Source organism: Salmo salar, chromosome ssa09 (genome assembly GCF_905237065.1).
Source record: "Salmo salar chromosome ssa09, Ssal_v3.1, whole genome shotgun sequence".
Taxonomy (NCBI): domain Eukaryota; kingdom Metazoa; phylum Chordata; class Actinopteri; order Salmoniformes; family Salmonidae; genus Salmo; species Salmo salar.
Genome location: NC_059450.1, coordinates 113820595 through 113847146, shown reverse-complemented (window position 1 = coordinate 113847146; position 26552 = coordinate 113820595). Strand labels below are relative to the sequence as shown.

At 42.9% G+C, this 26552-nt stretch overlaps 1 protein-coding gene across 2 annotated transcripts in view; it reads right to left on the bottom strand.

Moving 5' to 3' along the window:
• Positions 1-26552, bottom strand: part of grik4 (glutamate receptor, ionotropic, kainate 4) — a 444499-nt gene that overhangs the window by 101490 nt on the left and 316457 nt on the right. For both annotated transcript variants that reach the window (XM_014213630.2, XM_014213632.2), the window contains 2 exons: positions 19201-19366; positions 10302-10480 (listed from right to left, as the gene is read on the bottom strand). In XM_014213630.2, the coding sequence (XP_014069105.1) occupies positions 10302-10480; positions 19201-19366 (345 nt within the window). The remainder of the gene's footprint in view (positions 1-10301; positions 10481-19200; positions 19367-26552) is intronic.

The following is a 26552-nucleotide window of genomic DNA, read 5'->3' as shown; positions in this document are numbered from 1 at the left end:
CAACCATCCACACACATTTCCCCTAAGAGATTCTCAGCCAGTTCACCCGTGATACAAGTCAGTATTCGAAGTCCATCCATGTCTGAGGATGTCGGGAGAAGTGGACAGGGATGGTGGATGGGCGTCTTGCATCTGCCTCTTATTCCAAAGTTTGCATGTTCGAATCCAGCAATAGCTTGTTGTTTTTGATATGTTCTGTTTTAAGCCTATCCCAAACCTTAACCCTTACCGTAGCAATTCAGAGTTAATGCCTAACCTTAAGAAGTTTGGAGTTAATTCCTAAACTTAACTCGAACACATCGTAAATTGACGCTTGGAACAATTTCAACATTTTACGTTTGAGTAACATGGAAGAACGCCTAATTCTGATGTGAGACCATGCAAGCTTGTTGGATTCTCTACCTGTACCTCAGGGGTACAAAGAGCCGCAGGCTCCAGTTCCCAAGAGCTGCAGGTTCTTCTGGCATGAAAATGTATTTATCCAAAGAGGCCTTACAGCAAAAACCAATATGATTCAAAGAGGTAGATGTTTGTGGCGGAATAATTCCAAAGAATGTGTTCCCCGAATGGGGGAAAGCACAAGCATAAAGAAATAAATGATATGCTTAGTCGTTCCTTTCCCACTTTAATAAAGCCAGCAGTTTTACAAACAATGTCTGTTTATAATCAGTTAATCAGGAAAGATTATGCGCAAATACCAGCTAGTGAAGATAGCAAGAACAAGGTGAGAGGGGCGTAATTTTCCCAGAATGAGATACAGCCTTGGTCTCCAAGGAAACAGAGGCTAGATAGAGATGTTTTCAATAACAGTGACAGTCACAGCATTGTAAAATAATTTTCTCTGAATAGTATGTCTGTGTGTTTGTGTGTGTGTGTTTGTTTTAAATTGTTCTCTGATAAAAATGTTTTTCTTCTTTCTTACAAGAAAACAATGATATTCTATCTACAGGTCATGGGTTATTATAGGTCAAGTAGTCGAGCGACTGGATTACGTTTTTTGTGTCTTGATTTGTGATAATATACAGTGCCGTGAAAAATAATTTGCATCTAAAGATGGCACAACCAGTTATTGAGTGTAAGGGGGCAATTACTTTGTCACACAGGTACATTGGGTGTTGAATAACTTTGTTTATTAAATAAATTAAATAAGTATGTAGTTGTTGTGTTATTTGTTAACTCGTGTTCCCTTTATGAAATATCAGGTTTTGGTTGAAGAACTGATAACATTTGGTATCAACAATATGCAAAAGTAGAGAAAATTAGAAAGGGGCAAATTATTTTTCACGGCAATGTAATCACTTCCATGACACTGAGTCGTTATCTTTTGATTCTATGGTTATTATTATTTGAATAGCTGCTAATAAGAGGAAACCGATCACATGATACGTTACTTGCTAGTTTGTTAACATTTGTTAAACCGTTTTATAGTAGATTGTCAGGTCAATGTAAGTCAAATTACATCATTTAGTGGAGAAGGACAGGAGGACACCGCACTTTGTTCTTGATCTTGAAGTGTTGAGAATGAAGATAGCCAATAGGAAAACAGATGGCAGAGTTTACCAGCTTTTGTAACAGCTTTCTATGTTTACCAGCTTTTTAATCACAGTTAAAATGTCTTTAAACTTGTAGTACAGGTCAGTGACTTCACCAAGTTCACAAATATAAATTAATGAAAAGAACGTGTGTTTCCTTTGGCTGGTACAGAGCCAAACTTCCTCAGCTTTCTGCTGTCCTTATAGCCCCTTTAACTGTTTCTCAGTTTAAAAAAAAATATGTTGCACAACCATGCCGAGCACAATATCTGAGCAAATCCGACCGCAGCTTTGTATAGTAGGACAACATGGGGGGCTGACATATCGAGATTACACTCAGTGCTGAAGCCTCATCTCAAGATTACGTTCGGTGATGCTGAAGCTTCTGACCACAAACTCCCTGCTGCAGAACACACAACAAATACACTGGTGTATTTAACGATTGGAGTGTTAAATTTAACACTTTCACAGAGCATATATGAGTCCCACTGATCCAGTGTTAAATTAACACTTTTGAGAGTATTTAAAGAAATCCCACTGTCTTCAGTGTAAGAAGTAGACCTCTGGCTGATCAGCATCCTAACGAAAGATGTAAACATCCATAAACAAAGAGGATAGAATGTCCTGCGTGAAGAGAGGGTAATTTGGGTCCCGTCATTAGCGTAGACTCTTTTATACAAAGTCCTTACAGTTTACCATGTAATTAAATCTTCAGTGTAGCATAAAATGTTGGCAAACATAATTCATTTTCTCAGCCAACATCCTCTCCTCATGAGCGGGCTGCGTGCCATAAACCACAGAAAAGGAGGAGTGGAAGACAGAGGAATGATAAGAGGTATGGAGCGACTGTAGGACGGAGGCGTAGATATAGAAATCCCAGCTCCTGTGTGTTGTCACTCTCTGCCCCTGAGTTGCCATGGCGACAGGATGCCTGGCAACGGCCATCAGTATCTCCGATTGAGGGAAAGATTAAGACTGAAGAGGAAAAGGGCAGAGAAATAAAACACTAAGAACTAACTGGATGAATACAGAAATGTGAAAATAAAAACGAATCAGGGAGTATGTATGTGAGGGAGAGAGTAATACTTGAGAGGGATAGGCATTTTTTGGGAGAAAAAAGATGAGAAATATTCATTGGGGCAGGGATTTTAGCTTTGCCTGACGACTCATCCTGAATTAAATTTCGCTGCTCTATCGATCACGCCATACATCAGTCTGAACCTGTTGTCCTAGAAGTTGATTGAGCTGATATCAAAACGATGTGATTCGTGTAGGCCGGTCTGGCCCAACCCATCGGTTTCTGGGACTAACCAAAATGGTTTGAATGTGTTTGCATTTGAGAAGTCGCCGGGGAGGGAGCAAATCCAGACTTATCATGGAGAAAAAACGTTAGTGGGCGTGGCATTTGTCCAGAGCGATGCGGATGGGAAGACAGGCACATTTTTGCTTTCCCAGTGACAGTCCTGCTATGGCATGCACTAGGGTTGAATGGTGGAAACCTGGTTAATGAGATTTACCGCCCAAAACCACTCCCTTTTCCCGGGATAAATAACTGCGAGAAACCGGTAAATTATAAGACACATTTCAGTTGTACAACTGACTAGGAATCCCCATTTCCCTTTCCCTTTCTAATAAATAATTTATATCAACAGCATGATGTGAAATGGAACTGTTAAATTATATGTGAAACATCTAGGAGCAACAACGGCTCAGCCGCGAATTAGGAAGCACACAAGCTCACAGAACGGGACGACGAGTGATGAAGCTCATTCAAATGTTCTGTCCTCGGTCGCAACACTCACAACTGAGTTGCAAACTGCCTCTGGAAGCAACGTCAGCACAAGAACTGTTCGTCGGGAGCTTCATGAAATGGGTTTCCATGGCCGAGCAGCTGCACACATGCCAAAGATCACCATGCGCAATGCCAAGCGTTGGCTGGAGTGGTGCAAAATTCGCCGCCATTGGACTCTCTGGAGTGATGAATCACGCTTCACCATCTGGCAGTCCGACGGACTAATCTGGGTTTGGTGGATGGCAGGAGAACACTACCTGCCCGAATGCATAGTTCCAACTGTAAAGTTTGGTGGAGGAGGAATAATGGTGTGGGGCTGTTTTTTCATTGCTTAGGGCTAGGCCCCTTAGTTCCAGTGAAGGGAAATTGTAACGCTACAGCATAAATTACATTCTTCACAATTCTGTGCTTCCAACTTTGTGGCAACAGTTTGGGGAAGGCCCATTCCTGTTTCAGCATGACAATGCCACCGTGCACAAAGCGAGGTCCATACAGAAATGATTTGTCGAGATCGGTGTGGAAGAACTTGATTGGCCTGCACAGAGCCCTGACCTCAACCCCATCGAATGTCTTTGGGATGAATTGGAAACCCGACTGCAAGCCAGTCCTAATCGCCCAACATCAGTGCCCGACCTCACTAATGCTCTTGTGGCTGAATGGAAGCAAGTCCCCACAGCAATGTTCCAACATCTAGTAGATGCCTTCCCAGAAGAGTGGAAGCTGTTATAGCAGCAAAGGAGGGACCAACTCCATATTAATGCCCATGATTTTGGAATGAGATGTTCGACGAGCAGGTGTCCACATACTTTTGGTCCTGTAGTGTTTTTTATTTTATTTATTTATTTATTTATTTATTTATTTATATTTCACCTTTATTTAACCAGGTAGGCCAGTTGAGAACAAGTTCTCATTTACAACTGCGACCTGGCCAAGATAAAGCAAAGCAGTGCGACACAAACAACAACAACACAGAGAATAACACATGGAATAAACAAACATACAGTCAGTAACACAATAGAAAGAAAACTGTCTATATACAGTGTGTACAAATGGCGTGAGGAGGTAAGGCAATAAATAGGCCATAGTGGCGAAGTAATTACAATTTAGCAAATTAACACCGGAGTGCTAGATGTGCAGATGATGATGTGCAAGTAGAAATACTGGTGTGTAAAAGAGCAAAAAAGTAAATAAAAACAATATGGGGATGAGGTAGGTAGATTGAATGGGCTATTTACAGATGGGCTGTGTACAGCTGTAGCGATCAGTTAGCTGCTCGGATAGCTGATGTTTAAAGTTAGTGAGGGGGATATAAGTCTCCATTTCAGCGATTTTTGCAATTCATTCCAGTCAATGGCAGCAGAGAACTTGAAGGAAAGGTGGCCAAAGGGGGTGTTGGCTTTGGGGATGACCAGTGAGATATACCTGCTGGAGCGCGTGCTACGGGTGGGTGTTGTTATCGTGACCAGTGATGTGGCTGGCTTCTGGGTTAAGCGGGCATTGTGTCAAGAAGCAGTGCGGCTTGGATGGGTCATGTTTCGGAGGATGCACGCCTCTCCCTAGTCCATACGGGAGTTACAGCGATGAGACAAGACTGTAACTACCAATTGGATACCACGAAATTGGAGAAAAAAGGGATAAAAAAAAAGAAAGAATGATGAAGATAAGGACAACGGAACTTATTTAATTTAACTGTTGAGGAATGAATGAGGCAACAATAGTGAAAGAAAGAGGAGGTAGGCTAATAACATTAGGTAAAATATTATGAAAGGCATTCGGAAAGTATTCAGACCCCTTGACTTTTTCCACATTTTGTTTTTCTCATCAATCTACACACAATACCCCATAATGACAAATCAAAAACAGGTTTGTGTATTAAAAATAAAAAACATAATATCACATTTATAAGTATACCCTTTACTCAGTACTTTGTTGAAGCACCTTTGGCAGCAATTACCGCCTTGAGTCTTCTTGGGTATGACGCTACAAGCTTGGCATACCTGTATTTGGGGAGTTTCTCCCATTCTTCTCTACAGATCCTCTCAAGCGCTGTCAGGTTGGATGGGGAGTGTCGCTGCACAGACTTTTCAGGTCTTTTCTCAGATGTTCGATCAGGTTCAAGTCCGGGGACTGGCTGGGATCACTCAAGGAAATTCAGAGACTTGTCCCAAAGCCACTACCTGCGTTGTCTTGGCTGTGTGCTTCCTGTCTGAGGTCCTGAGCGCTCTGGAGCAGGTTTTCATCAAGCATCTCTCTCCTGTTTTTGCTTTGTCATTATGGGGTACTGTGTGTAGATTGATGAGGGAAAAAACGATTTAATCCATTTTAGAATAAGGCTGTAACGTAACAAAATGTTGATAAAGTCAAGGGGTCTGAAATCTTTCCATATATAGACAGGTGTGTGCCTCTCCAAATCATGTCCAATCAATTGAATTTACCACAGGTGGACTCAAATCAAGTTGTAGAAACATCTCAAGGATGATCAATGGAAACAGTATGCACCTGAACTCAATTTCGAGTCTCATAGCAAAGGGTCTGCATACTTACGTCAATAAGGTATTTCTGTTTTTTATTTGTAATAAATTAGCAATATTTTCTAAAAACCTGTATTCGCAATGTCATTATGGGGTATTGTGTTTAGATTGGGACAAAAAAGATTTAATCCATTTTAGAATAAGGCTGTAACGTAACAATATAATCTAATAGGCCCTATTATATTTCAAATTTGCCAGCCTATGCACCAGCATATCCTGCACCAGAATCGCATGTTCCCTCAGGTTTATCATGTTTTGAACGAGGTGCGTAAAACCAGTTCATATAATAAAGTATAATACAATACTGTACAGTAATACAGTTCTCACTCAAAATGATTAGCCTACTGGAGTTTGTTTCATTTATTTAGCCAAGACAGCATATACAGTTGAAGTCGGAAGTTTACATACACCTTAGCCAAAAGCATTTGGCTATGGAACCCTGACCTGTTCACCGGACGTGCTACCTGTCCCAGACCTGCTGTTTTCAACTCTCTAGAGACAGCAGGAGCTATGAAAAGCTATGAAAAGCCAACTGACATTTACTCTTGAGGTGCTGAGTTGTTGCACCCTCGACAACTACTGTGATTATTATTATTTGACCATGCTGGTCATTTATGAACATTTGAACATCTTGGCCATGTTCTGTTATAATCTCCACCCGGCACAGCCAGAAGAGGACTGGCCACCCCTCATAGCCTGGTTCCTCTCTAAGTTTCTTCCTAGGTTTTGGCCTTTCTAGGGAGTTTTTCCTAGCCACCGTGCTTCTACACCTGCATTGCTTGCTGTTAGGGGTTTTAGGCTGGGTTTCTGTACAGCACTTTGAGATATCAGCTGATGAAAGAAGGGCTATATAAATACATTTGATTTGATTTAAACTTCGTTTTTCACAATTCCTGACATTTAATCCAAGTAAATATTCCCTGTTTTAAGGTCAGTTAGGATCACCACTTTATTTTAAGAATGTGAAATGTCAGAATAATAGTAGAGAGAATGATTGATTTATTTCAGCTTTTATTTCTTTCATCACATTCCGAGTTGGTCAGAAGTTTACATATACTCAATTAGTATTTGGTAGCATTGCCTTTAAATTGCTTAACTTGGGTCAAATGTTTCAGGTAGACTTCCACAAGCTTCCCACAATAATTTGGGTGAATTTTGGCCCATTCCTCCATGACAGAGCTGGTGTAACTGAGTCAGGTTAGTAGGCCTCCTTGCTCGCACACACTTTTTCAGTTCTGCCCACAAATTCTCTATGGGATTGAGGTTAGGGCTTTGTGATGGCCACTCCAATACCTTGACTTTGTTGTCCTTAAGCCAGTTTGCCACAACTTCGGAAGAATGCTTGGGGTCATTGTCCATTTGGAAGACCCATTTGTGACCAAGCTTTAACTTCCTGACTGATGTCTTGAGATGTTGCTTCAATATATCCACATAATTGTCCTTCCTCATGATGCCATTTATTTTGTGAAGTGCACCAGTCCCTTCTGCAGCAAAGCAGCCCCACAACATGATGCTGTCACCCCCGTGCTTCACGGTTTGAATGGGGTTCTTCGGCTTGCAAGCCTCCCCCTTTTTCCTCCAAACATAAAAATGGTCATTATGGCCAAACAGTTCTATTTCATCAGACCAGAGGACATTTCTCCAAAAAGTACGATCTTTGTCCCCATGTGCAGTTGCAAACCGTAGTCTGACTTTTTATGCCGGTTTTGGAGCAGTGGCTTCTTCCTTGCTAAGTGGCCTTTCAGGTTATGTCGATATAGGACTAGTTTTACTGTGGATATAGATAGTTTTGTACCTGTTTCCACCAGCATCTTCACAAGGTCCTTTACTGTTGTTCTGGGATTGATTTGCACTTTTCACACCAAAGTACGTTCATCTTTAGGAGACAGAAGACGTCTCCTTCCCGAGCGGTATGACGGCGGCGTGGTCCCATGGTGTTTATACTTGCGTACCATTGTTTGTACAGATGAACGTGGTACCTTCAGGCGTTTGGAAATTGCTCCCAAGTATGAACCAGACTTGGCTGATTTCTTTAGATTTTCCCATGATGTCAAGCAAAGAGGCACTGAGTTTGAAGGTAGGGCTTGAAATACATCCACAGATACACCTCCAATTAACTTAGATGATGTCAATTAGCCAATCAGAAGCTTCTTAAGGCATGACATCATTTTCTGGAATTTTCCAAGCTGTTTAAAGGCACAGTCGACTTAGTGTATGTACATTTCTGACTCACTGGAATTGTGATACAGTGAATTATAAGTGAAATAATCTGTCTGTAAACAATTTTTGGAAAAATGTATCATGTCATGCACAAAGTAGATGTCCTAACCGACTTGCCAAAACTATAGTTTGTTAAGAAGAAATTTGTGAAGTGGTTGAAAAACGAGTTTTACTGACTCCAACCTAAGTGTATGTAAACTTCCGACTTCAACTGTAGCTAGAGACATCTATGGGCTTTTATGTTTTTCTGTCGTGCTTAAATGCAGCATCCTTTATATCATATATGTATTTGATAACGACACAATCATTTTGGCTTTTTTTGGCTTGGGCCCATAAAATGTATTTAATGTATGGCTCATCAGGCTCAGGTAGCGTCAGGGATGAATTTTCAATCAAAGCTCTAATCAAATCCAGACATAGGCTACTTCCTCTATATGCTTTATATGCTTTTGAATGACACTTCTGGTTTTGGGGCGAAATACCGAGTTACCCGGGAGAAAAGTGATTTTCTTCTCTGGATGGAACATTTGTAAAATACAGGGAAAATATTCAACCCTAGCATGCACCCTTAGCCAATGCTCAATTGCTATCTCTCTCCGTCTCGCTGTCTCTTTGTCTCTCTCTCTCCATTTCGCTTTTAGTCATTGTCTCCTTCACTGCAGCCATGCATCCAATCTCTATGCTATAATTACGACACAGCCATACCCTTCACCTGTGTTTCTGTCACCTTTAGATCTAATCAAAGCTCTTTAGAATGGATAGCAGGAGTCTTGTCCTATCATGCAAAGTTCATGTCGGTGTCGGGAAGAACTCTGCAAAGCTACAGAGTGTTCTATTTTGTTGCTTTAATTGCTAACTTCTCTGTTCACTTCAGGTATGGTTATATTAGTGGAAACAGACATCATTGAAAGGTCATATTGACAGTTTACTGTGAAGAATAGTCATATCTGATATGAATGTCCAATTAGATGTTATTATATTATGCATGTCAGACTAGCTCTTCACAACTGAGAGGATGTAGCTTAGTGGTAGAGCGCATGCTTTGCATGTATGAGGCCCCGGGTTCAGTCCCTGGCATTGACATTGAGCTGCCAATCTCAGCTGGCAATTTTACGAGGCAACCGGTAGTCTAATGCTTAGAGCATTGGGCCATTAACTGAAAGGTTGCTACTTCTAATCCCAGAGCTGACATAATGAAAAATCTATTGATGTGCCCTTGAGCAAGGCATTTCAATTTAATTGCTCCAGGGTTGCTGTTGATAATGGCAGACCCTGGCTGTGTCTCGGGGAGATTGTGGATATGCAAAAAACACATAATAGAACAAATTATTATTTTCTTTATAAGCACACAATATATAACTTCATGAGTGATAGATGCCTTCAATAGAAAGCATAAATAGTTAAAAAATAGTTAATCATTCCATGATTGAATAATAGGTTATTTTACCAACAAAGAAAGTCTTTGCTACCAACAGACGTCTGTAAATTGTCAAAAAGGGAAAATAAAAATAGTAATTAACCTAGGTCACTTCTTTTCCTTTCATACTCAAGCAATATTAATGAGAGTTTCTGATGTTCTGGATTGTATTTGTTATAAAGATGAACAATTTGCACATATTAAGGATGCGGGGCTGATTCTTTTCGTAGTCGTTCTAATCTTACAAAAACGAATCAGATGAATGTACATCTCCGTTATTAATGAATGATCACAGAACAGAACATGATTTACTTCTCACGCCTGTCACTTGAAGTAAAATGTATTGTCTGACTAGACCTTTTTCTTAGAAAGCTAATTGCGTTGGTTTTAATTTCTCGTCTCTAGCATTGGTTTTAATTTCTCATCTCTACTGTAATCTAGTGGTTTAAGTGCTAAGCCCAAGGGCACTCAACAACCTCCTCTAGTTGCATTTGCACACCACTCCAGTCTTCAAATATGGCGTTACAGATATACCATGGTTTATTCATGGTAGTATGCCTATGTACAAGAGAACAGATCGGTCTCTCAGTATTGGATGTTTCAAATTAACATTCATTCAGTCCAACACTCATTCACCAGTAAGTGATTCAGCTTGTAGCTTGTTCAATTATTTTCAATATCAACCTTGATCCTGAACTTTATCTTGGCATTGACATATAGATCGTGAAGATTTTTTTTGTTGCATCATCCGCTACTGCTGAGATGTCTAAGAACATCGGGAAAGAGCTCACTGTGACAGACAGACTCACCCTTTCCAAAATGATGTGGGACATTGTTGCGTTAGCATCCACAATGATTGTGGCAGTCTTATCATCGCGGATCTCCTTGAGAAGGGGTGTGGGATCCTGGCTGTCATCCAGCATGCGAACTGATAGTGTCTCCTTGGAGATGAGGAACTGGCGTAACAGTCTCTCCAGATTTAATAAGCCTGTGGGGACAGGGACGAAGACAGTGATATTATTATGAGCAGGTAGACAGTTAATCTCCTAAAGGTCATGAATTTCTGGGTATTAAAGTCACATTTCTGAGAACTAGCACTCAATTGAATGAGTTAAAAAAGAAACACCACATTCAAAAAAATAACAATGAATCATTATTTTGAACCTGTCTCTGACAAGACATGACAATGTACTTTTTTCACTCGATAAACAAAAAGTACATTTTTATGCCTTGTTTGTCAATAACACGGTCATTCAAATCCTTCCCACATAAAATAATTTATCTGATGACCTGTAATAACGTCTAATTATAAAGTAATGAATTGCTAGGTGATATTTTTAATCACCACCTCCAGCATTTAGTTCCCAGGACCGCTTTAAAGAGATTGGATATTGGTTCACTATAAGTGAGGTAATGAATATGTTTCCAGTGGCACTTTATTGAAACTTGTAATACAATTACAATACAACGGATACAAAGCCTTAATCATTGCTGAAAAATAAATTTAGGATATAATCTCTTTGCTGTGGGTTTTTCCCCTTTTAGTTATGTTATACAGTTGAAGTCGTAGGTTTACATACACCTTAGCAAAATACATTTAAACTCAGTTTTTACAATTCCTGACATTTAATCCAAGTAAAAATTCCCTGTCTTAGGATCACCACTTTATTTTAAGAATGTGAAATGTCAGAATAATAGTAGAGAGAATTATTTATTTCAGCTATTATTTCTTTCATCAGATTCCCAGTGGGTCAGAAGTTTACATACACTCAATTAGTACTTGGTAGCATTGCCTTTTAAATTGTTTAACTTGGATCAAACGTTTCGGGTAGCCTTCCACAAGCTTCCCACAATAAGTTGGGTGAATTTTGGCCCATTCCTCCTGACAGAGCTAGTGTAACTGGGTCAGGTTAATAGGCCTCCTTGCTCGCACACGCTCTTTCAGTTCTGCCCACAAATTGTATATAGGATGAGGTCAGGGCTTTGTGATGGCCACTCCAATACCTTGACTTTGTTGTCTTTAAGCCATTTTACACAACTTTGGAAGTATGCTTGGGGTCATTGTCGATTTGGAAGACCCATTTGTGACCAAGCTTTAACTTCCTGACTGATGTCTTGAGATGTTGCTTCAATATATCCACATAATTTTCCTTCCTCACGATGCCATCTTTTTTGTGAAGTGCACCAGTCCCTCCTGCAGCAAAGCACCCCCGCAACATGATGCTGTCACCCCCGTGCTTCATGGTTGGGATGGTGTTCTACGGCTTGCAAGCATCCCCCTTTTTCCTCCAAACATAACAATGGTCATTATGGCCAAACAATTCTATTTTGTTTCATCAGACCAAAGGACATTTCTCCAAAAAGTACAATCTTTGTCCCCATGTGCAGTTGCAAACCGTAGTCTGGCTTTTTTATGGTGGTTTTGGAGCAGTGGCTTCTTCCTTGCTGAGCGGCCTTTCAGGTTATGTCGATATAGGACTAGTTTTACTGTGGATATAGATACTTTTGTACCTGTTTCCTCCAGCATCTTCACAAGGTCCTTTGCTGTTGTTCTGGGATTGATTTGCCCTTTTCACACCAAAGTACGTTCATCTCTAGGAGACAGAACGCGTCTCCTTCCTGAGCGGTATGACAGCTGCGGGGTCCCATGGTGTTTATTCTTGCGTACTATTGTTTGTACAGATGAACGCGGTACCTTCAGGCGTTTGGAAATTGCTCCCATGTCACAGGCGTCAAAGTGAGTAGACCAAGGTGCAGCGTGGAATATGTTCATCTTCAGTTTAATGAAGAAAGAATGAACACTTTACAAATAAACAAAAATGACAGTAGACAGTTCCGTCAGGTACTTACAACTAAACTCTAGCACAGCAATGGTGAGGAGCTTGCACCGAGCGCACCGGGCTGTGAGTATGCACTGGCGACACAGTGCGTATCACCGCATAACACGGTGCTTGCTCGGTCACTCGCTCCCCACGGTAAGCACGGGGAGTTGGCTCAGGTCTTAACCTCGCCTTCGCCAATCTACCCGTGTGCCCCCCCCCCAAAATGTTTTCGGCGCTGCCTCTCAGCCTCTTGTTGCTTGCCTAGCCGTTCCTCCCAGTATCGTCGTTCTGCCTTCGCTGCCTCTATTTCCCATTGCGGACGGCGATACTCCCCAGGCCTGCCCCATCTAGGATCTCCTCCCAGGTCCACTCCTCTGAACCATACTGCTTGGTCCTGCTCTTCCTCCTGGAGAATGCACGCTGCTTGGTCCATTGGTGGTGGGTAGTTCTGTCACAGGGGTCGTTGAATGGAGACCAAGACGCAGCGTGTAAAGTGCTCCTTCTTTTTCTTTAATGAATACACTTCAACAAAAAACAACAAACGACCGAGAACAGTTCCGTAAGGTACATTAGACTAAACGGAAAATAACTACCCACAAACAACAAAGGAAAAACAGGCTGCCTAAGTATGGCTTCCAATCAGAGACAACGATAGACACCTGCCTCTGATTGGAAACCATACCCGACCAAAACATAGAACACAAAACATAGAACATAGAGAAAACACAGCTCTCCTAGGTCAGAGCGTGACATCCTAAGGATGAACCAGACTTGTGGAGGTCTACAATTCTTTTTCTGAGGTCTTGGCTGATTTCTTAAATTTTTCCCATGATGTCAAGCAAAGAGGCACTGCGTTTGAAGGTAGGGCTTGAAATACATCCACAGGTACACCTCCAATTGACTCAAATTATGTCAATTAGCCTATCAAAAGCATGACATAATTTTCAGGAATTTTCCAAGCTGTTTAAAGGCACAGTCAACTTAGTGTATGTAAACTTCTGACCCACTGGAATTGTGATACAGTGAATTATAAGTGAAATAATCTGTCTGTAAACAATTGTTGGAAAAATTACTTGTGTCATGCACAAAGTAGATGTCCTAACCAACTTGTCAAAACTATAGTTTGTTAACAAGACATTTGTGGAGTGGTTGAAAAATGACTTTTAATGACTCCAACCTATGTGTATGTAAACTTCCAACTTCAACTGTATGTTTCCAGTGGCACTTTACTGAAACTATGCATTCATGGGAGTCAAGACATACAGTATATTACATTACAACTGAGACCAGCATTGATTATAGTAAAAAAACATTTACATATAATCAATGTTGTCTTCTATTGGTTACATGCAGCAGCAGCTGTTCTTAAAGCACTATGTGTTCTTACTCATTGAATCCCAATGCCTTTAACGGTTTGTCTAGAAACGCAAATCATCAGCAATGACGCCTGTCTGCTCTGAGACTATCAGCTCTGTTACCTGTTGAGTTACTCAGCATAACTGTGATGAGGCTTAAAAACCTGCTCAATCTCCATTGCCTGTTTGCATGGCATCACATGCCAATTTCACATTTAGTACATTACATTAGACAGCACACTTCACTGCTCAGTGTCCACAGCAGGAGTTGCCCCTCCTATCGTTCCCTTTCATTCAACCAGTGGAGAGGAAATCTCAGGAGAGACCTGTTTAGTGTTCAGGCTGTGCACGATTCAAAGCAACAGAAATAAAATGTGTGCATGTACATTTTCATTTCACAATCTCTTTTGTGGCCCTGACCTTTGTTGCATCTATTCTGGCAGCCATGTCGCTTCCACGTTTCAGGCTGTTGAACCCATGCTAGAACATCATTATGCTAAAATGGGGAGGCACTGTTTCTCGGTTAGCCGTGGAAAAAGAGAGACCCTTGAAGGTTAGAGATGTGTGAAGTCTGTTTTCTTTGTGGAGGCTGTGCTGCTGCTGCCTGCAGCGGTTGGTGTGTGATATTGCCATGTGGTGTGCCTCATTAACATGGGCCACACATACTGTAGCTCTGCCTGACGCTGCCTCTCAGACAGACAGATAAAGGTAGGGCCTGCCAGTCATTTCCCCCTTTCACAGGCCGTCACATTTCACTGGGCTCTCACAAAGCCCCGACTCTCATCTACCTTCCTGCACTCAGTGCCTCTATGCAAATACACTGCTCAGCCAGGACCAATGACAGGTTCATGCCAGTGTCACAGCTCCCAACTGGCTGCACCCTAGTCTGTTGAACTGGGCTGCTGGACTCCTGCGGTCCGGGAACCCAGTACTGTACAACCAAATGCGTGCAGTCTGCAGAATTTCATGGCATTTCACAGGACAAGATGGATCAACTTTTTAAACAGGCCGAACCTAAATGACTATGATAAATCGGGTGATTTAATCGACTGACGGGCGGATGGAAGAGAGTTAAATTGCTTCAATGTAGTTTTCCCTCCAGACCAGCAGCATTCGTTAACTAGAGTGCTTGGGATAGGACAGGTGCTAATGTCTAGGCATTGGTAGTGTGTCAGTACATTAACTTATCCTAACCTGAATATAACCACACAGATCAAAAAGTCGATAGTCTATCACTCTCTCTTACATAAACAGTTCAGCGCGTCAGTAGAGCTTGTTAATGGGCAAGGACGGGGAGTTTTCTGATGTTGTGGGTCTGAGTGATCCTTTCTCATCATTCCCCGTTGAAAGGAAACTTTCTTCCATCTTTCATCCTAGTAGACGAGCAGACAGCCGACCAGGGCTCTCCTCTTCTTTGTTCTCATTAGACACCAAAGCGAGAAAAAAGATAAAGAGAAGAACCCCCCCTCCCCAGAACCACACATCAAAATCCCATTACGCTGCATATTGCATCAAATTAATGTCTTTGGTCAGGGAAAAGGAAGGGGAAACGTAGAAGAAAAACCAGGGAGAGCCAATGGAGGAAGCTCACTCTCATCCCTCTGTTTAAGAGCATTTGGTGGAGCCATCTTTTCTCCACAGTTTCCTCACTCACTGCCCTCTTTCAGTAGGGAGGAAGTGCAACAGAACTGACAGCACAGCAACTATTTATTCTGATGGGGACATTTATGGTGGGCTGATGTCTGCTGTTACTGGAGCTGTAAATATATCATAATCCGTATTGAAACTTTCTTTGAATGTCATCACGTCGGGAGGATTGCTCAGCTTGATCCCCGGACAACAAACAACAAAAAGTCATTGCCGGTACCAGCTAAATCATTTCATCACCCCAGTTAACCGGTCTGTCTTCCCAAAGAGTTTATTGATCCAGCTCTCTCCGGAGACAGAGAGACATTCTTGATCAACTTTAATTACAGATTACTCATGACATTTTCAGAGCAGCGAGTCAGATCGTTGAGCAAACATATCCTATAATTGTTCCGCTCCAAGGAGACACAAACGTCTACCTTGACAGGTGTGTGCCTTTAAAACATAATGAGTTGGTTGCTGAGGTGCATGTCATCAGAGAAGTCAATTCAGGTGTTTTTAACATTCAAAAAGGTACTATTTGCTTTTCTTCCAGCTCATTCAATTCAGACGATAAAATGCTACGTTAGGTGATAGCGGATTCATAACATAAGCTGTATTGTTGACCAGGATGTCCCCCGTCCCGTCCCGTCCTCGATGGTTTTGTCTGAGCCAGTCCCCAAGAAGTAGAGTGTGGGTGATCGGTCCCCTCCCAGCCCCCTAATGCCCGCCAGCTGACCTCCCATGCACAAATCTCCCCGTTAACAAAGTGCTCCACTTTCCCACAAAGTCCTCCTCCAACCCTGTGGCTAGGTTCTCTATGTCCTACTGTACTACTCCATGAGTGCGGTGAATACACACACAACCACACGGCCATCGATAGCGGTAGGCAGGTTAGACAGATTAATGAGTTTCCTTCTTTGCGCTACCTGTGCCTTTGGGTGGGCCTCTCTCTCTGTCTCTGTCTCTCTGTCTCTCTCTCTCTCTCTCTCTCAGCCAGGAAGCCAGGGTCAGGCTGGGAAATATTCATGGCTCAGCCACGCTCTATTAGGCTGTCACCGGCCGCGGTGATTAATGAGCCCAGCGTCGACCGTCTTGGGGCCTCTGCCAGCCAGCTAACGGTACCGTGGCTACTGCTACTGCTACAACAGCACATTGCAGATCCCAAGCCATCACTGGTATTTTACAGTAGCGCTGCAGAAGGGGTCACACGGCAGAGCAATCACTCTCCCTCCGTCCCCCACGTACAATTCCAGTAGTAAGGTTAGATTCCCCTCAATCAGCTAAAGTGACTGGCATCCTTCTCATTGACGAGGAAGGGCCATGCTCCCCTCAGCAGCCTTATCGATTCCCCCTTAGCCCACACTGACAGGAGCTCAGACAGAGACATACAAAAAGGAAACCGCCATAATAAAGTTTGAGGTTTCTGTCTCACACAGCTTGTAGATGGTGAGATCGCCGCCCTTCATGGATATGTCGATAATTCAAAGCATTTGACAACTCTTGCGAGGCACGGAACTGTCATGTGTCTTTGGGCTAATTACCAACATCGTTTGATGAGCTCTCAAATGAACGACAGATTGAAAGGAGCACGCATAAACACCCAGTGGAAAATAACAACTAATTAGCTAGTTTTGACATTGGCAAGAATCAAAGTCCATGCAGTTCTGAGTCACTAATGTCTTTAGCCTTTGGTGGGCGTTTAATTTTCCTTCTTCCCTCTTTTCTTCCTTGTTATCTCTGTTTCTCGGGTAACACCTCAGTCTAACTGGCTTTGATGAGCACAAACGTCAACCATTCTTTTCTGAAGTTGGTTGGGAGAGTTGAATGAGGGGTGGGGTTAATGGTGGGGAGAGAGAGTGGGCAGGGGGGCTCGTGCCAGCTGAAAGCACCTCGGTTCTAATCGAGAGCTGAAATCCAGTCCGCCACACTTCAAAGCCCTAAGCTGATTAAGGTGAAAGTTGGCCTGTAGCAGATGACATCAATGTGACTTTGTATGGGCACTTGTAATTACTGATTCCTGTACGGAGAAGGGCAGAAACAGACTGGGATTTAATCTTCCGTACTTTTTGTCACAATGGAATAAAAGAGGAAGATGCATTCATGGCCTATGTGAAAAGTAATTTGCCTGCGTTTTACCAGATGATGACACATTGTGGGGGGAAGAATTATGCAAGAGTAAATGCATTTGGGTTATACATAGGCTTGAGTGTGGGTGAACCCACTGAAGGGTGATTCTGGTTGACGGTAGGTGGGGGCGGTACATCCTGTATAAACACAATGCACAATGGCCAATGCAGACATCGGATTGACCATGCAGCGCAAAGCACTTCTCTCTCCAGAATGCGCTCTCTCCCACCAATCGTGCACATGCATTTTTCATTACTTCATTGTGTGAATTGTTTGCATTGGATTGTTAGTGTAGCCTATTTCAATTCCCCATTACATACATCACCAGTAGTATATTTACCGTTAATTCCTATCATTTCTAATCTTTGTTTGGTTATGATCATTTCTGTTAATGCATTCAATGTATTATTATTCCAGTCTTACCGTTCTCATTGCTGGAGTGGACACATTGTTTGCAGAGCGCACAACCTATGCCACACTTGTGAGAAACATGTTTTAGTTTACTTCATTACATTTATGAGTTTTGTCAATTCAATTTAGTCATTGTCTTTTATTTGTAGTGCTCCTGTCAATGTTGGGGACGCGCACCTGATTACGCATAGACGTATACAGGCCTATAGGCTACCTGGCCTGCGTGCAAATGTAAGCATATAAATGTGACCATTTGGGGATCTGATAGTAGTTCTGATTGGCTTAATGCACCACCACTAATGAGCAGTGCAGCTTCTCAAAGTAAGTTTTTTTTCTCCACCTCAAACAGTCTGTTTTTACAACATTTGAGAAATCTTTCCAGCTCTCTCCCTTCTGATAACCACTCAGAGTGAAAGGGAAAATGTAATTCTCTGATCCAGTGGAAACGTCATAAAATATGCCTACCCGATTACTTCTTATCAGTGCTTGACTTGGACTGAAACAGGTTCCGGAACTCATTTTGAGTGCTGGTACTGTTTATATTTAGGCGCAGGAGCTCCACAATACTTGAGCTACAGACTGGGGCGAAGGTTCACCTTCTAACAGGACAACGACCCTAAGCACACAGCCAAGACAACGCAGGAGTGGATTTCGGGACAAGTCTCTGAATGTCCTTGAGTGGCCCAGCCAGAGCCCGGACTTGAACCCGATCGAACGTCTCTGGAGAGACCTGAAAATAGCTGTGCAGCGACCCTCCCCATCCAACCTGATAGAGTTTGAGAGGATCTGCAGAGAAGAATGGGAGAAACTCCCCAAATACAGATGTGCCAAGCTTGTAGCGTCATACCCAAGAAGACTCAAGTCTGTAATCACTGCATAAGGGGCTTCAACAAAGTACTGATTAAAGGGTCTGAATACTTATGTAAATGTAAATGTGATATTTGAGTATTTTATTTGTAATACATTTGCAAAGAATTCAAAAAACAGTTTTTGCTTTGTCATTATGGGATATTGTGTGTAGATTGATGAGGGGAAAAAACGGTTTAATCAATTAAAGAATAAGGCTGTAACGTAACAAAATGTGGAAAAAGTAAAGGGGTCTGATTACTTTTCGAATGCACTATATAGAGCAATACACCTTTAAAAATGTCGACCAATCGATTGGTTGAAAGAACAAACGACTTTCAGAGAGTCAAGATTTTCTTTAGTCGGGGACAGCCCTAGTGCATATGCACATGCATGAATGTGCAACAGTGTGTGAGAGCTCACGTGTGTGCACATGCAAATGTGTGTGCACATGCAAATGGAATGTGTGTATATGGTACAAATAACAACAAAGAGCTAGTGGTGCATGACCCACTCACAGTCGGCCTGGGCACAGATGAGGCAGGCTGTGGTGCTGTTGAAAAAGGTGAGCAGGCCAGCCACGGCCAGGCTGATGTCTGTGTTGGTGGGACGCAGGTCCAGGGTGGTGAAGCGGGGGAACTGAACCTTCAGAATGTCCTCTGGGGCCACTTTCACATAGGGCACCTACAGAGAGAGAGAGAGAGAGAGAGAGAGAAAGGTTCTGGATGAATAATTCAAGTACCAAGACATGTCTACAAAGAGATCAAGAGTTTTTAAAGCACTGTTAGCTCTTGTCGTATGTGAATATGGTGTAAACATACAGCATGATTCTGAAAAAACCAAAGCATTATTAGAGGAGATGTTTGTTGAGCAGTTCCAATACTTTGGCAAAGAGGCGTGCAAAGTACAAAAAAACAAGTGTTCATTATATTCTCATCAGGCTAAATAGAATCATCTTATATCTGAAACTAATAAAACAAATGAGAATACTTAAACTCCCTCACAGATGCCTACTAAATTAACTATAACTCCTGGGCTCAATTAAATAAAGAACAGTTTATACACTGAGTGTACAAAACATTAAGAATAGTTTCCTAATATTGAGTAGCAACCCCCCCCCCCCCCTTTTGCCCTCAGAACAGCCTCAATTCGTCTCTACAAGGTGTTGAAAGCGTTCCCACAGCTTTGTTGAGCGTGAAAAACCCAGCAGTGTTGTTCTTAATGTTGTGTACACTCAGTGTATATTGAGTGTGGAGAAAAGTAGACCTCTTCACAGGCAGTGACGTCAAAGAGATGAGTCCCAAGCGTTAAGTTAAAAACACAAAACTCAGATAAGAATCTATAAGAGACTAAAAATCTCCTATCACAAAAACTTCCTGAAACGTTCAGGGATGTTTAGCAATGATTGGGCGTCTGTTTTCACAGCTGGTGTATGATGTGTTGAATAAATCGCAGCCGTTTGTTCGGTGTCCCTGCTGTGGATCCAGTCACAGCAAGTCTTCAGTTCTTTAAGAGGATAAACACAAATGTGCAGAGAGTCTATGGAGATGCTTTGTAAGTCCAACCCCCCTCGCTCTCAACTTCCAAAGTTATGGCAAACATAGCTTACACCTGTACCCTACCTGCAAAAGTAAACTAAATTGCAATCACATCCAACCACAAGTGCATCTCCTCCCCCCACTATCTCTGTCTCCACTTGCTCCTGTCTTCCAGAAGCGATTGAATCCATCTCTCTTTTCATTCGCTATCCACTGAGGTGTGGATGGATGCACCCGGGCTGATGGGCAGCAGGCTGTGGGGCGTCTGGGAATGCAATACGCCGGGTGATTCGGTGGCTAGCGACCAGCGCAGTGGGCTTGAAGGGGAACCCGGAAGGACGTCACAAGAGAAGCCTCTTCATCACAGCAGATTGCCTGCCTGCACAGTGCTGCATGCCCATACATCGCTCTCTCTATGCCCCTGTATCCCCAATTGGTTTTCAATCCCTGCCCATCAGGGTGTAATGGAGTCCCTGGGAAGAATGGATGGATGGAGCACACTCTTTTCCTGACAGGCGGCGGCTGTGGTGGCAAAAATGTGATTCTCTCCTCCTGAGGAGCTGTGAAACATGGATAATGGCCGAGCCACACTGGGGAAATGCAACCACTCCACAACTCCCCACTCCTCCATACCCTCTGCCCTTCCAGGATCCCTTCTCGCTCTCGCAGCACGGACCACAGAGTGTTATCGTCGTGCCCCTTTCTGTTCGAGAGGCTTTCTGCTCTGGTAGCTTTGCTGTGAAGCAGTGGGGTTTGAAGAGAAGAGAGAAGACCTCCATTGGCCTATTGGTGATATGTTGGCTCAATGAAGGAATTATTTGTCTACCAAAGCATAAGACCACCGCAAAGAGGCCTGCTAAACTGACACAAGGCCTAGCCCAGTAGCTCTACAGTGATCAGTATGAATAAAACAATGGATCAGAGCACAAAATATAAATGCATCAGGAAGGAAAAGGATCATCTTTGGTTTCAGTGAGCTCATAGAAGAAGTTTAACTCATAGAACAAATAAAATGTTCAAACAGTTAATTGAGAGGTGCTCATTGTCAGGAACAACAATGCAGATGGTGTAAGTACCTATGAGCTGCAATGAGCTGGCACCTGAAATAGAAGTTCTGTACAAACCATGACGGCGACCGCCACCGAGACAATGTTGTAATGTCAAGGGTTCCTGTCTGGGAGACGGGGGAGCTCATGCAGGGGGTAAAGTGAGTCATGATCACCCTGCTTAGATGAGTCATTTTCCTCCATGTTACCTCCTCCTCCAGTTGGCTCTGTAAAAACCTTTTAATGTCACTTCATTATTGCAGGACTACTTCTTCAAACTAACTTCCTTAAAACAGGTATACAGATATCCCTATTACTGCCGTCTTACTGACAAAGGTTTCATACGCAAATAAATCACATTGACTGTTTCCGGAATAATAGGATATTATGCAGTGAAATAGTCTGTCTACAAGTACCATCCTCTGACAGATAATTCACAGCAATGCAATCGCATGACACTTAAACCTCACTACGTCTCTCAGAGAGTGGTCTATGCGGCAGTCAGATACAGTACTGTCTGGAGAGGTGGAGACTGAGGGGAGGGTTGCTTGTGTATTAGAGATGCAATTTCTGGTTGTGTGTGCTGAGTGTGTGCTCCTGCCGTGTGACAGTGGCTGTCAGTGAGCGCAGACAGAGGCCTGACAGCTGTTTAATGAGAGAGATCCGCACAGGACACTGAAGTGAGACAGCGAGCCAGAGAGCTGTGCTAACTAGTAAACCTTGCGCTATCCACACGTGCGACGAGAACACACTGGAACACCTGCGTTATGCACCATGAACACCTTTATATTGCTACCGTATCACAAACATGACCTTGCCCCTGACTGGTTGGTGCCGCATTCACACGCGACTCCTCCATTACGGTGGATTCATTGTGGTGTTCCCATAGATCAGGATTGTTATTCTCAATGGTTACGACAGGTGTCAAAATGCCGGGAGGAGACGGCATTGGCTACATCCTGTTTGCGTGGAAAGGCATGCCCTTTGGTTTGTGCAATGCACCAGTCATTTTCCAATGTCTTATGGATGTGATGCTTGGTGACCTCACCCGCAATCATGTCTTCATCTATCTTGATGCCATTATTGTCTTCTGAAAAGACTGGTAATGCTATATAAGCCTTATGATGCATTGCTCAAGTACAGTATAACAACAGCCCCCTAACTCCTGAACCAAGCTAAAGTAAAACACGAAAATGTATTATTCTGTATATGTCTGTTATGGTGCTCTGAGAAGACTCAAGTTTTTTTTATTGTTGGGCTACTTTGTTGACACCTAAAACAATGTTCTTGTTCTACAAAAAGGACTGAGAAAAACAATATTTTTGGTTTAGGTGATCTCCAAATCAAATTTTATTAGTCAAATGCACCGAATACAACAGGTGTAGAGCTTACAGTGAAATGCTTACTTACAAGCCCTTAACCAACGATGCAGTTTTAAGAAAAATACCCCCAAAAAAATGAAATTAAAGGAACAAATAATTAAAGAGCAGCAGTAAAATAACAATAGCGAGACTATATACAGGGGGTACCAGTACAGAGTCAATGTGCAGGGGCACCGGTTAGTGAAGGTAATTGAAGTAATATGTACATGTAGGTAGAGTTATTAAAGCGACTATACATAGATAATAACAGAGAGTAGCAGCGGTGTAAAAGAGGTGGGGGGGCAACGCAAATAGTCTGGGTAGCCATTTGATTAGCTGTTCAGGGATCTTATGGCTTGGGGGTAGAAGCTGTTCAGAAGCCTCTTGGACATAGACTTCTGTGCGGTAGAAGAGAGAACAGTCTATGACTAGGGTGGCTAGAGTCTTTGACCATTTTTAGGGCCTTCCACTGACACTGCCTGGTATTGAGGTCCTGGATGGCAGGAAGCTTGGCCTCAGTGATGTACTGGGCCGTACGCACTACCCTCTGTAGTGCCTTGCGGTCGGAGTCCGAGCAGTTGCCATAGTGATGCAGCCCGTCAGGATGCTCTCGATGGTGCAGCTGTAGAACCTTTTGAGTATCTGAGGACCCATGCATAATCTTTTCAGTCTCCTGAGGGGGAATAGGTTTTGTTGTACCCTCTTCACGACTGTCTTGGTGTGCTTAGACCATGTTCGTTTGTTGGTGATATGGATGCCAAGGAACTTGAAGCTCTCAACCTTCTCCACTACAGCCCCGTCAATGAGAATGGGGGTGTGCTCGGTCCTCCTTTTCCCGTAGTCCACAATCATCTCCTTTGTCTTGATCATGTTGAGGGAGAGGTTGTTGTCCTTGCACCACATGGCCAGGTCTCTGACTTGCTCCCTATAGGCTGTCTCGTCATTGTTGGTGATCAGGCCTACCACTGTGTCATCAGCAAACTTAATGATGGTGTTGGAATCGTGCCTGGCCATGCAGTCATGAGTGAACAGGTAGCACAGGACGGGACTGAGCACGTACCCCTGAGGGGCCCCCATGTTGAGGATCAATTTTGGCTTACCATATGGTAAGCCAAAATATAATGAGATCTTACATCTGTTACCTTGCCCCTTACGTGCCAGCCGAACAAAACGAATGTTTAATAAAATATTAGACATCCTTTATGGGGGGCAGCATGTCAGCCATAACTGATGATGACCTTTGTTGGGAAAATAAAACATTAGCCATGTGTCACAGCCCAGCACTGGCCCACTCACAATTAACACACAACAGAGCCACTGTGGAGTGCCTGGGCTTACCAGCAGTGCTGAGCACAGAGAGGAGCATGCAGGTTGGCCACAGCCCATCAGAGAACAGATGCACAGGAGAACACAGTCCATCAGTCAACCCCAGAGCTGGCAGAGGTGGCTGTGGTGGAGAGAAGGGGAAGGGATGGGAGAAGGCAGGTGTGGGTGATCGTGTCCGTCTGATCATATGTGGCACTACGAGACACATAGTAGGAGCTCAGCTACTGTGGGTGGGAGGGGGTCGGCGACAGAGAGGAGAGGGAGAGAGAGTGAGAGGAGACAGCTTCTGTTTATTGTGGTAATGATCCTGGAGCAAGTCCCACTGGTTTGGTTTGTCCAAGATGGGAGTGGTTGATAAAGATGGAGCGGTCTGTGGTGGGTCCCACAGTGCTTTTTTAGGCAAGTGGAACATTGACCACCAGATCCCTATATCATTGATCAGCCGGCGGTGAGAAAAAAGCTCCCTTTCCTTGGAAAAGCCTTCTTCACTCTTGCCTTTGTGCTACTAAAAATGGTCAAAGACTCCAGCCACCCAAAGTCAGAGACTGTTCACGGCAAGCGGTACCGGAGCGCTAGGGCTGGAACAAAAAGGCTCCTTAACAGCTTCTACCCCCAAGCCATAAGACTGCTGAACAGTTAATCAAATGGCTACCCTGACTATTTGCATTGACCCCCATATTTTATTTGTATATATTCATATTTGTTTACAATGACCCTCTTGCACAGGCTTGATGTACACTCACTGGACTCTAACCACACACACACACATACTACACTGACACTCCAACACACACACACACACACACACACACACACACACTGCTGCTACTCTCTGTTTATTATCTATGCATAGTCAAATTGCCACTACCTACATGTATACTGAAGAAAAATATGAAAAGCAACATGTAAAGTGTTGGTCCCATGTTTCATGAGCTGAAATAAAAGATCCCAGAAATGTTCCATACACACGAAAAGCTTATTTCTCTCAAATGTTTTGCACAATTTTATTTTACATCCCTGTTAGTGAACATTTCTCCTTTACCAAGATAGTCCATCCACCTGACAGGTGTGGAATATCAAGAAGCTGATTAAACATGATCATTACACAGGTGCACTTTGTGCTGGAGACAATCAAATAAAATGTGCAGTTTGATCACACAACACAATGCCACAGATGTCTCAAGTTTTGAGGGAGCGCGCAATTGGCATGCTGACTGCAGGAATGTCCACCAGAGCTGTTGCCAGATAATCAAATGTTTCTCTACCATAAACCGCCTCCAATGTCGTTTTGGAGAATTTGGCAGCTTGTATGGCGTTGTGTGGGCAAGCGGTTTGCTGATGTCAACATTGTGAACAGAGTGCCCCATGGTGGCGGTGGGGTTATGGTATGGCCAGGCATAAGCTACGGACATGAACACAATTCCATTTTATTGATGACAATTTCAACGCACAGAGATACTGTGATAAGATGACAATTTTTTTAATCTACACCCCTACATTTTTAAAAGGTATCTGTGACCAACAGATGCATGTCTGTATTCCCAGTCACGTGAAATCCATAGCTTAGAGCTGTCACGACTTCCGCCGAAGTTGTTCCCTCTCCTTGTTCGTGCGGTGTTCGGCGGTTCGACGTCACCAACCTTCTAGCCATCGCGGATCCATTTATCATTTTCCATTGGTTTTGTCTTGTCTTCCATCACACCTGGTTCCAATCCCATCAATTACATGTTGGTTATTTAACCCTCTGTTTCCCCTCATGTCCTTGTCGGTGATTGTTTATTGTAAGTGTATGTGTACGTCTGTACTGGTGTGCGTCGGGTTATGTTACCCATTGATTTTTATTATTATGTTTTCCGGTGGGTTTTTTGTGAATAAACTGCGCCGTTGGAAACACAGTTATTTCTCTCCTGCGTCTGACTTCTCTGCCGCCAGTTAAACACCCCTTACAAGAGCCTAATGAACCTATTTCAATTGACTAATTGTAAAATGTTGCATTTACATTGTTGTTCAGTATACATATTACCTCAATTTCCTCGACTAACCCGTACCCCGGCACATTGACTCGGTACCGGTACCCCTTGTATATAGCCGTGTTATTTGTTATTTTATTGTGTTACTATTTTTCCTTTAGTTAATTGAGCACATTTATCTTACTTGCTTTTTTTCAACAATGCATTGTTGGTTAAGGGTTCATAAGTAAGCATTTCATGGTAAGGTCTACACCTGTTGTATTCGGCCCATGTGACAAATACAATGTGCTTTGATTTAATTTCTGATTAAACAAATGTCTTTGTAGGGAATGAAAAGCTTTATGAGACCACTCTAGGCCTTTAAGCTTTTGAAGTTCCTGAAGGAGATATTAGGTGGTCCAGATGTTAGACAAGTGAGACAAAATGCTCTCAGCCATTTTTTGACAAGGGACCTGCAAGCTTCCTCCATGGGGAACCACATACATAAAACATTGTAGAACTGACAAAATTTGTGTCTCAGGGACCAGCCAGCAGCATCCAACAGATTGGCACCTGTCCACAAACAGATGTTGAGAAATATTAACCCAGGTCGTCTGCACATATGAACCATCTGACTGACTCCGAAGTAT